At 35.3% G+C, this 12,159-nt stretch overlaps 1 protein-coding gene across 1 annotated transcript in view; it reads right to left on the bottom strand.

The window, feature by feature from the left end:
* Positions 1-1,091: 1,091 nt before the first annotated feature.
* The window catches only part of SHOC1 (shortage in chiasmata 1), a 48,275-nt gene continuing 37,207 nt past the window's right edge, over positions 1,092-12,159 (bottom strand). The window contains exons 22-28 of the mRNA XM_059836423.1: positions 11,283-11,404; positions 10,233-10,326; positions 9,050-9,181; positions 7,523-7,672; positions 6,281-6,449; positions 5,492-6,061; positions 1,092-3,114 (exon numbers count right to left, since the gene is read on the bottom strand). Coding sequence (XP_059692406.1) covers positions 3,014-3,114; positions 5,492-6,061; positions 6,281-6,449; positions 7,523-7,672; positions 9,050-9,181; positions 10,233-10,326; positions 11,283-11,404 — 1,338 coding nt within the window. The 3' untranslated portion in view covers positions 1,092-3,013. The remainder of the gene's footprint in view (positions 3,115-5,491; positions 6,062-6,280; positions 6,450-7,522; positions 7,673-9,049; positions 9,182-10,232; positions 10,327-11,282; positions 11,405-12,159) is intronic.

The raw sequence follows: 12,159 nt of genomic DNA, 5'->3' as shown, positions 1-12,159 counted from the left end.
GTCCTCCAGGCAGTTCAGTCTTTGTCAAATATTTTCATGTTGATGTCCTGCAGAAAGATGCAACATGAGAGCTGTAATACTGCTAGTATGTATTGTGCCTTTAAATGCAAAAGAGAGCATCCTTCCTTCAGAGCTTCTCTTCACTCTGACTTCCGTTCACTGCAGGCCATTTAAGTATGGCAGTTTTTCTGTTAGTACTGGACGCAGGTACAGAAGTCTTGAGAAAACCAAGTTACTGTTGCACAGAGGACATCAGAGGCTTGGTTTGAGGCCAAAATGGCAAAGATACCGATGAGTCAAAAGCCTTTGGACAGCCAGCATTTGGCTGCTGCCTAGTTCCTCCTAGGCAAGCCCTTCATATCTCTTTTCCCTCTTGCAATAACACCTCCCTTCATCTCCACACCCCCACACCTGTTTCTCTCCCCAGTACCCCTGCTGCGTATGCTTTCAGGCTCAGCAATGTCACTTGGAGCTTGGGTTTTGAAGTGGCTGCTGAGCTGGCGCAAGGAGTGGCCAAATGACAGTGTGCAGCAGAGAGCCACAACTGCTAGACAGCCAGTCAACCACTGTTGTATCTTGGCTGCCCTGCCCAACTCCATCTGGTCTCTTGCATCTGGAGCAACTGCAGGTGAGCAACTGCGTGCAGCATCTTAGCTTCCTTCACCAAAGACTATCCAAGAGGGCTATCTGCTGTGCAGATACTGTCTGATGGCAGCAGGTCCTACAGGACACCCAGGGTAAAGAAGATTGAATGGGTGTGCACATTTGTATGCTCAGTGCCTCTTGGGAGCTGCAAGCCCCCTTTTCTCACTGTCATCTCTCCCAGCTGATCAGCTCTTCTCCATCTACAGCTGCATCCTGCCTGGTCACTAAAATGTTTATAAACTTGTTCCAGCAATGGAGTGTCCCTACCTGTAAGACTGGAGATTGGATTTTTGTACAGTGCCTTTTTGTCTAAGAATTAGTTGTTCCTAATTCATAGTAATAGGTAATTTGGCAGGGTGAGGGTGGGGTAGAGGGGAGGGGGGAGTGGGGGAAGTGCATTATTGTAGTTCAGCAGTAATTTTATTCCACATTAAACAGACAAAAAGGAGGGGGAAGAATGTCATAATTTATAAATTTGTCAGTGTGTCCATATTTTTGAGAGACTGAGATTTGTCATAAACAAAAACAGTAAAAACCAATAGTCATTGCAAGCCCTTTCCCTTATTTTCCACTACATTACCAGTAATTTAACTGTACACTGACATCTTTTCTACCTAATGGAAACTTAACACAGACAGCACTTGAATTTTTTTATTTAATGTACACAATATGTCTTTGTTTTCAAAGTTATCTACAGATTATCTATGCTATGCTTTCACAACTGTTCGCATGGAAGTTCTGGTGTCAGCCTTTGCCTGTGGAAGAGGAGAACATAAATACATAGCTTGGCACTAGCAGCTATAATTTTCTCAAACTGTGGTCATCTGTGACTAAGGCTTTGTAAAGCTGTACTTAAAAAAAACCTGATTCCTGTTTTTTTGGGAGGTACTTCTGAACAACATAACCCATGATGCAAAAGAAGTAAAACAGTTATGTCAGGTGACCACAAAAATGGGCCATGGATAGTAAGCAAATTGCAACTTTTATTTCAGTCTTTCTCTTATTCTAGGAAACCGTGGCTTGTTGCAATTTTACTAGAAATCTTTTTATGTTACCACTTGTGAAAGGTATTTTCTGAAATCCTGCAAACAATCAGCGTACAAATAATTCAGGAATATTACAGTGAACTAAAATTGCAGTTAGTGCAGTCATAGCTTTTAAGAATCCAGTCAAAAGACAGCACTCTGTTTTCTCCGAGAGACCAATCTTTCTTCCTTAAGTGCTGGTTTCATTTACTCAAATAGTGAATATGTGCTTAATGAAGGCTTTATGTCAAGTAAGTATTTAAGTGCAAACATTAACCTTAAACTTGGTGGTTCCTCTTTTATTACGTCCACCCTCCATTTCTGTTACTGCATCAAACTTAGGAAGATTGGTGAGTTGAAACCTGAATAACCTCAGCTGAAGGCCACTGAACAGAGAAACACATTCTGGCATGCCAGTGTAAACCATTTATGCATTCCTGTAGCAGAATGGAATTACTGTCTACCATTGCTCCCACACATATTTCCAGTTTTGTTGCCAAATCTTTTGATGGAAAGTGAGGGTTTGGGTACTATTCTATCCCATTCTTTAGATTACAACTGAGATAGATAGTTGTTTAATTTTTTTTTTTTTTAAATTCAATCTTTCACCCCTTCTAGTTGTATCCTATATCTGGATCTGCCTCCCAGATAACTTTCATCCCCCTACTTGCCAATGCCCTGCAGAAGGCTGAAAAACATGGATGCCAACAAATGGCCTCCAGCAGGTTATGCAAAGGGTAAGGGTCACAGCTTAGTCCCCTGAATCACATCTGTGAGAATGCTAAATTTCAACAGTCTTAGCATGTTGTCCATAAAACAAAGAGCTTTTTCCTAGACTGATTATGATTAAAAACTTATTCCTGAAGGAGCTGTCAGAAGAAGAGAAGTGGAATGGAGCTCAAGGGACAGCTACAAAAAGTCACAGCTATAATTGCAATAAATCTAAGACTTTGAGAAGCCTTGAGATGCCTTGAGATTCTGGCAGATCTAGCCCATCTTTACACTGGAAAAGCAGCAGACTCAGGGAGCAAACACAGGTGCCTTGAAAACCCAGGGTGAGCCTTGGCATCTGTTTCTTTTTCTTTCTTTTTTTTTTTTTTTAAACATAAAGAGTGATAAAGTAGCTGTATATCACCCATGACAACAGAGAAGCAATAATTATCCAGCTTCAAGAAACTAGTTTGTTTAGCAACACTTTAAAAACATACAGAAGAATCCTGAGCTAGTGAGTATTTCCAAATCCTAATTACTTTCTAAAAACTAACAATAATAATTTATTTCCCTTTAAAGAGTTCAAGAACGAAAAAACAAAAAAGTATGCAATATGCAAATCCTAATTCTGTTCAAAAGAATTTAAGACGTGTTTGTCCATCTCTTCTTCCAGGGACTCGTTCATATGTCAATCTCCTTTTTTTGAACTCCTGCCCTTCTGGAAATCCTGAATCTGAAAAAGAAGTGGAAAAAAGAAAAACCATGATAATACAGCATGTATGCAGACTTAACTGTGTGCTTCTCAGGAGCAGTAGAAGACTTTGGCTTTAACGGGTGTGCTCCTTAAGGAAAGTATCAGCTGTCATAAAATACAATGTGTAGAGATTTATATTTGTTCCATCTTACTGCTACTGGCCTGTTTTATGCATCTTGTCCTGCAATAGGAATATAGGACCACATACAAAAATAAATAAATCAACCTATACTTAAACACAATATTTCAAAAATATTTGTTTATTTCTATTTCATTAATAATACATTTAGAATTATTCTATAATTGTTGAAATTTAGTTATTTTTAACCAGACATAGTCATGCTTCAAAGTTGTTTTAAAAAGCTACTTACGTTCTTAAGATTCAAGTGCTTTTACAATAACGTATTTGAGAAGTTGCTAACTCAAAACAAGTTACTGTAAGGAAAATATATTTAGCCTTTATAAAAAGTATTGTCAGAAAATGCTAAAACTGACCTAAGGATTTGATCTGTTCCAGTGGAAATACTGGCTTGGTATGGTGTCATGAATTATCTGGGGTTTAATGAGAGTTTGATCTGACACCAGAAGAAATCATTTGGATTTATTCTCAGTGTGTCTTTCTAACTTGACTCTGTACATATTTCTTAAATTTTTGCTCTCAGAGGCTTTTATTGTATTAAGGTGAAGCTATGGGGTTTTTTTGGTTTGACTGGTTTTTTAATTTTTTTGGTGGGAGAATGGGTTTGCATTAGCATGCAAAACGATTTAACATACTTATTTTTCCCCTGGTTAGAGAATTATAAAGTAGAACAAGCCTGTTCTTCCAAAATCTAAACCAAAAATCACTTTTCCTCATTTTGATTTGATTCACATTCAAGCATACTGTTGTCCTACTGGGCAAGAATAATACAGAAAGCTTATCAGTTGGAGATGACAGTATTTTCAGAACACTGTAAAATGTGGAACCAGGTGAATCTGCCCTGAGTTCTACAGAAATATATTGCAGCATTTTATGCCAGTGTCAGTTACAGGTTACTGGAATATTTGCTACCTACTCAGCAATACTGCAGGTCTGAATTTTAATTCCAGAGAAGCAAAAGGTCTGTTCAGAGCTTCTGTATGAACATTTAAATTTACACTGGCTGAAAATTAAAAGAAGTTTACTATATCCAATTAACTTTTTCTGTCTTTACCTCCATAATTACCCTAAGCAGTCAATGAAAGAGTGATTTAAATTAGTTACTTAGGTTTTCATGAATGAGTCTGATCTGATTAGTGAAAGCATTCTAATGCTGTACTGACCTTGTACCACCAAGGGATCTAATGACAGCCACTAACAGACAAATCATAAATTAAGTCATCTGTACTAGGTGTTAGGCACTTTTTTAAAACAAACTTAAACTTGGATTTTTTAAAAAAAATGTGGCACCTTACTTGCAGGGAAATAGAAGAATTAAAAAAAAAAATACTACAATAAATGATCCAGCAATAGGTAGTCTGACGGGGACTGTCTTAATTGCAAGACACCATGGATACATATTATGGTTTATTAAAAAATGTTTCAAGCTTACTCTATTTGATGGAGTAAACCAGGGATAAGAAAAGTACAAAAAGAGAGAAGCCAATTATTTTGTATAAGGACTGAACATACTTTCAGGGTAAACAAAATTTTGAAGTACACATCATCATACCATCTCTTTGAAAATATAAGCTTTGGAATGATTTCAAGTGGAGAGTTTACCCCTGGAGATACTAGCTAAAAAATATTCCAAGAAGTTTATGGAACAAACTCAAAAGATTTTTACTGTGCCATTTTTACTCCATTAGTGCCAACAGCAAAATACAGCCATTATTAGAATCTGAATTTCACTCTCGGGATTTGCTGAATCTCCTTTTTGTCCTATGGAGAAAATACAATATTTTGTCTAAATCTCTGTTTCCAAAATAATACTTCCTATAACTTTTAAATTAATTCTGGCATGATCATTATCTATATTTTAGGCACTGTCAGAAAGAAAAGAAGCTCAGTCTTATACTATTGAAGAACTATGCTTTTCAATATTTACCAGGGAAAAATAATGGCAGCAACACAATTCTAGTTCATTTGGCTTGGCTTTTTTTTTTTTTAAATACCCCAAAACATCTTTATGCTCAAAACAAAATCTGTAAGGAACCTTTAATCACAAAAGAGATACATATGCAAGTAAGTTTTAGCAAAGATAGCATGCAGTTGTTGGGCTGAATTTGATTTAACAACTATTTCAATAAAAGATAAAATATAGTCTTACTCCTTTCAACTTTGCTGTTGAGTAACAAAAAGAATTTCAGCAAAATCTTCAGCTTACTTTGGACCTACCTGTTTGAATTTTTTCTTTTGTCCATAATAATGGAGGCCTTTGTTTTCTCTTTCCTTTAGGTGTTTCACCTATTGTTTCACCTATTTGGCTAAAATTCAGATTTTGAAGCTCATCCACATCATCAAAGAAATTAGAGAGAAAGCAATCATGAGCAAATGAATTACGTGGGCCTGTGGATGAAGAATCATTCCACAGGGGCTGGTCAATCTGAATTTCTGGGCTTTTAAATGTCGTGTCTCTAAATTCGTCTAGAAAACTCTTAGACCTCTCCTGAGGTGCACAGTCACTGAAAGCTGCAAAGAAATCCTCTTTTTCAGAGTCTTTGGAAGAATGATCAGAGCGATCATGCATTCTGAAAGGCTGTCTTTGAACATGGGGAGAATTTTTAGCTTCTAGATGAGCAAAATCTTCATAGTCCTTTGATAGAGCAAAGAAATCCAGCTTTCTCCTTGTAATTATGTCTGATGAGCATGCTTTCTTTTGCATACAACTTGGAAGATCAGACTTTAAAAAACCCTTAGGATGATTCAGTGGAGGAATTAGGGCTTCAGAATTCATATGAGATGTTCCTGGTAGAGAAAAATTTGAAGCATTTTGTATGGCGAATGAAAAATTAGCTTATTTTTTACATTTTACAGAAAACCAAGATGTCATTGAACATTGTGACTGCAGTCTGTCTCATTAGAATAACTGACCTTACCATGATTAGAGGATAAAAATTCTAATACATTCAGATTTTTCACTTGGTTTCAAGGGAAACACACTTTCCTAGTCATTCAAGGTATTACCTGTGCTGTTTTGTGCCTTTTCAAGCAGCTCTAAAATCTGACAATTTTGTTTATTATCAAGATACAATGTGTTGACGTTATTCTGGTTTTCTGGGTGTGATGCAACTTTCACTGTTTTTTCTAGAGCGGCAGTATTCAGGCTGTATGAAGATATCATGTCACTGAAATGCTGAAATGATGAAGAAAGTATTTGTTAGGAATGTTGATGGTATATCACTACTTGGTCTACATTACCAAGTATGAAAAGTAAAATCGGTGGTTAAGATTCTGAGATCCATAAATTTTTGTTTACTGGAACAAAAAAAAAGACTTGCCAAAGCAGGAGAGGCATGTATACTACACAATGTACCTGTCTTATGTCTATGAACAGATTAAGTTATAGCCTCTGTCCTGAAACACAGGAGAAGCAGTATCTTAACAATACAATTTATTCTCCTTCATTACTCCAAGAGTGTAGGAAGCAGTGTCTGCAATGGATTGGCACGTCTCATGCATCACAGAGGAATTTAACTGAGCTTTTTTTGTCAATGAAGATGGCTTTGCACATTTACAGTTAAAACAATAGTATGCACTATTTCACATCCAGTGCCCAAATACCTGTTTACTTGCTCCTTCACCTTAATGGAATGCTTCACCTTAAATGAATGGTGTCCTCAGCCATTTTCTTGAATGATAAAACTTGAGTATTTTTCATTGAATTAGACAACTATATTCAGTCTATAATTTTCCCAGACTTGACCCCAAAGTAGGAACAGTACGAGCACACAATTCTTCATCTCCAGGGCTCTCTCAAACATTTAGTGCTATGAATGCTAAGTGGTGGCTTCATTATAGGGAGGGAGGGAGGCAGGCAGGAAGGAAGGAAGTAGGGATGGAAGCCCTGGAAATACTTAACTGGAAAACATCTTTTACATTAGTAATACACAAAACCTTGCATGCTGATACACTACTCAATACTGTGAAGCTCAAGGAGGAAGTTGATCTAATGAATATTTTTCCAGTTAAGGAAATGCTCTCATTATCTTCCCACAAACAAAATGGTGACTTGACAAAATCTGCTGAGAATCAGCAGACTCAACATTTGGGATATGAATGATATGCTAAAACCTGTAATTAATTTTTAAATAACACCAGCAAATGCACAGGTAGCAACAGATTAAAAAAAAAAAACCTCAACAAAACAACCACATATTACAACAGAGCAAAAAAATTGGTATAGTACATAAAATAATTTTCACCAACCTTTAAAACTTTTTTTGGAGCCTGTGGCAGAAGTTCCTGGAGTTGATCAAAGCTTGCAAGAAATAACCTATTCAATGAAGATCCCTTCTTTAACATAAACTGAGCAACCAAAGGATTGATACATGGAAAAGTAAGCAGGCATTTCTCTGGCTGGAAATGGAAATTATTTTGTTAGAATGAGATCTGATAAATTTTCTATCCTTTTTTTTCCTGTTCTACGAAGTCACATCTTATTGAAGAAGGCCTAGAGTATATCATAGAAAGACAGCTTTCAAATAGTTCACTTTTATAGTCCAATAAAAACTCATTTTTTTAGTATAATTTCTGAAAAAGAGTAAGTTCTGCATAACAAAAAGCAAGTCTAAAGATGTTTATTTTCTAAAGGTTAAAACCAGTGAATAACTTAAACTTGATTTTAAAATGCATGACCAGATTTACTATTAATTCTCCATTTTAAAGTGAATTACCTAGATCAACATAAACAGACAAAACTGGTTCTGTTTTACAAAAGCTGTATTTGCTAATGACAATGAAACAGGTGGCAAAAGCAGGAGTTGTCAGGGGGAGTATGAATGTCACGAACACGGCAGCAAGTTGACAGTAGCTTATTACCAGTGTCAGCTTACTGCTCCTGACTTTCATAAAACACTGCCAAGATCAAGTATCTTCAACAGACACAATGACTCCTCTACATTTTTTACCAGTATCCTTAATCCCTAAATTTGAAAACCTACAATCCAATACCTCACTCTTGAAAGGCCATGCCAATACCTGTTTTATAATGCCTTTGAATTTTGCAAAAGCCAAAAACAATCTCAGCTTTAAAAGAGTTCAAAGCTGTCACATAAAATGAACAAATCCATACATTTCATTTGAGAACCTTACTGTACAAGTTAAAGGATATATTTGATGGGGTTTGATAGGCCTGTTCCATCATTTACTGGAATATGAGTTAAACAAGTATTTACCATCTGTTACTGAAGCAAGTCAGCAAGCAATGCCATTGACTTAAGTAATGGATCAGCACTACTGAATCTGGCCTCCTGCCCAAGTGAGCCACTGTATCTTTTTCTTTTACAATTTGGGTAGTTTTTTAAACCTAGTGCCTAGAACTGTAGAACTGCACAAATTGGCAAGTAGAGGTGGTAGATAAACCTCCCTACAGGTTAACTATGAAAGCACAGGGAAAATCCAAGTTGCATCTAATTGTGCTGACAAAGATGATGGAAATATCTATCTATCTATCTATCTATCTATCTATCTATCTATCTATCTATCTATCTATCTATCTATCTATCTACCTACCTACCTACCTACCTACCTACCTACCTACCTACCTATTTATCTATCTCTATATATCTCTTTGCATATATACTAGAAATATGCTTGTATATATATCTGCAAATATATATATAAAATGCTTATTAAAATAAACATATTTTTAGAGAACTACAAGAAAAAAGCCTAAATCTTTATGAATCTTAGAAACAGGAAGAAAACTGTCAATTCATGGGAAGAGAAGCAAACCTCAGATGGCAATACAGAAAGCCAGGATTTGTCCAGCCACTCATGAGGACTGATATTAGATGCCATCAAAATGTTGTCAGCAATCTGACGAATTACCAGTGCTGTCTCTTCAATCCCTGGTGTAAGAACTACCTAAAAGTGATACATAATATTCTTGGTTAAAACTTACTCTAAGGAGTGTCTTCATTTGCTCCAGACATTGCCATGTAAACTAAAGGTCACCCTGAACACAAGAATCAGTACTGCTGAGTAATTAAACCTGATCCATGCTTATCATGCTGGAAAACTCCAACCTTTGACCTGGCTGCAAATCACACTCCTTATTTATGCAGATGCTATGTAGGTGAAATTAACTGATTTATCCTACAGGTCTTCTCTATGTGATAAAGTTTCTGGGCATAACATGAGTTCCTAACAAAACAGGCAATTGTGAGATGCCTACTACAGTTTAAGAAGCTGTGTAACACTTTGAAGCTGTAATTTCCATACAAGGTACACTGGTGAGTACATTAAATGAAAAAAAGCCTAATCTTCTCTTCATCCTCATAACTTTCATTTAATCAGGTAAATTTTATACAAATTTTAATATGCAAATAATAATGACTTCATAAAGATCTGCACTCAACATTGGCTGCAAATAAGTGAAAAAAAGTGCTTAAAAAGATATCACTTTGTTCAAAAATATAAGTTACCAACAATTTGGTAAGCTGAATGAAATTTCTGCCCCATCTTTTAATGCTGATTATTCTGGATACTAAAACAGATTTTCTAGATTCTAGATTTCCTGATTTTTAAAGAAAAAAGTTAACCTATCTTGTCACATTAAAAAAGCACACTAGCCGACAGCAAATTATTTCTTCTTTCCTTCTGTCACATCAGCAACAAAATATTGATCTGAAACTTCAAATTAAGACATAAGCAAGATTAATATATATTCTAATAATTTATTAAAGGCATGATCACATTTTTTGACTCCTAGTTATAAAATATTTCAACTGCTATTTGATTCGGATTAAACTTGTATTGCAATCAACACAGTCTTTTCACTGACTTTAGCAGCACTGAATTAAGACCTCCTATTTGAGTAATTTGGAGCTATTTTATGTTTTTGATGTAGAAGGCATACTTGATTGAGCTTTTTAGAAATAGCATATCATAAAGATTAATACAGAAAAAAAGTTACCTTCACTTCAAAGTCTTCTGACTTCTGTGTAAGTTCAATTAGAGTGGCATAAATTAAGACAAGGTTAAGCAGAATATTTCCCTTGAGACTGTACCTGTAAAACAGTTTCACTGGATCATTAATATTTAATATGCACATGTAATAATTTCACACCATTTGTTCTATGTCCTCATAAATATCTGTTTAATTTCCTGGAATTCAGAATACCGATACCGTTTGAACATTAATATCTGTGGAAAGAAAACTAGAATACATTAAGGGACTGACTGCTGAAGGATGGACTGTAAGGAAAGAAAACAGAGTCAGTCTACAGAAAAGCAAGTCTAGTCTGCAGCAAAAGGTCTGGATCGAGGTCAGTAACTGGAGACACTGGAGGAAAAACAGAGAGAAAATTACCACTTGCTTTTGGAAAAAAATCTCAAAAGAGGTAATAAATTAATGTTTATGAACTATGTCAACAGAAGGTATGCTTCCATAGCAAAAAGAGAACTACTGAAGCACTGGAAGAACACTTGAAGAATGTTTCCCCGTTGCAAATAATATACAATGGTATTAACACGGTAATTCATAACCATGCATTTGTAGAGGTTAATTTACTTCAAACAGATGTAGGAATAATTCCAGTATTTCATACCTTTGGAGCTGTGAAATTTCTGGACCTGCTGATTTGAAATATACCTCATGTTAATATTGGCTGCCTCAAACTCTGCTATTTTATAACAACCATTTTTTTATCATTTGTGTAAGATTGAAAATAGTCTCACAAAGAAAAAAGAACTTTTAAAAGCTTTTGGTGGTCTCCAGTGATCACTATTACTTTTACATTTTCACTGAGTTTTTCAGTAGGAGCATGACAACATTGTAACTAAGTGAAAAATCCAAAGCACACTAGAAATATGAGCTTACAGTATTTGTATTGTTCAAAGAGAAATGTATTCCCACAGAGAAGTTCAAAGATAAACAAGTATCAACTTGTTTTAATAAGCAGCTTTCATTAGTGACAAGTTTGTTTTAAAAATACCAGGATAACAAAAGAATTTAGTAACTTACTCTAAACTCAGTCTTTCTCTGGAATAGAAAATAATCCAACAGCACATATATTGAAATGATAATGCCATCAGCCTTGATAGTACAGTGTCACAGGAGTCTTCATAATTTAGTTCTTCGACACTCTACCATGGAATTTAAATAAAGAGTAAAAACTAAATAAATACATTATCATGGCTTCCCCAGGCTTTTAATGAGTATCAACATAATATGCAGAAACTAGTTCAAACATAAATACAGCTAAATAATGTAAGCATTAAGGACACATATGGGAGTTGGGAGAATTAGTTTGTATTCCCAGCTTTTATTTTCTTTGAACTTCAAAAGGCTGACTCAAAGCTTTATGCCTCTTCTTCCTTCCTCTAAAAAGAAACAGCGTCAATACCTTTTTAGGCTGTTCTCAAGATTTTTTGTGAACTTTATTAATGCAAAATATTGTTATAAGCTTCCGAAGTACTCAATTGGCCTGTACAAATCATATCATTCCTACACTAACTATATAAAACAAAACATCACTAATTGCAGCAGCTTGTAAGAATGTCTATCCTGTACTTATAATACTAATTAATTATTTTATTATGTATCTATCTTTCAGAAACAGTTCTATCTGTAATCTGTCTTGTTGCATACCAGAATATAAGTAGTATGCTATTGCCTAAACTCTTATTTTTTATTAAAACTAGGACAAATTATTCAACAGATTAATTCAGATAACCATCTGAAATGGAAGGAATTAATATGCACACTGGGAAGAGAATAGAGCCACAAATACATTTAATTGGTTGCTGCAAAATTTCTTTATACAACCCTCTTTTGAAGTATGCATCCTTTAACTACATTTTGTATAATCAAACCACAGGTCAAATGTTACACCAGTGAA

Source organism: Haemorhous mexicanus, chromosome Z (genome assembly GCF_027477595.1).
Source record: "Haemorhous mexicanus isolate bHaeMex1 chromosome Z, bHaeMex1.pri, whole genome shotgun sequence".
Taxonomy (NCBI): Eukaryota; Metazoa; Chordata; class Aves; order Passeriformes; family Fringillidae; genus Haemorhous; species Haemorhous mexicanus.
The sequence above is the reverse complement of the archived record's forward strand: the minus strand, read 5'-3'. Positions and strand labels throughout refer to the sequence as shown.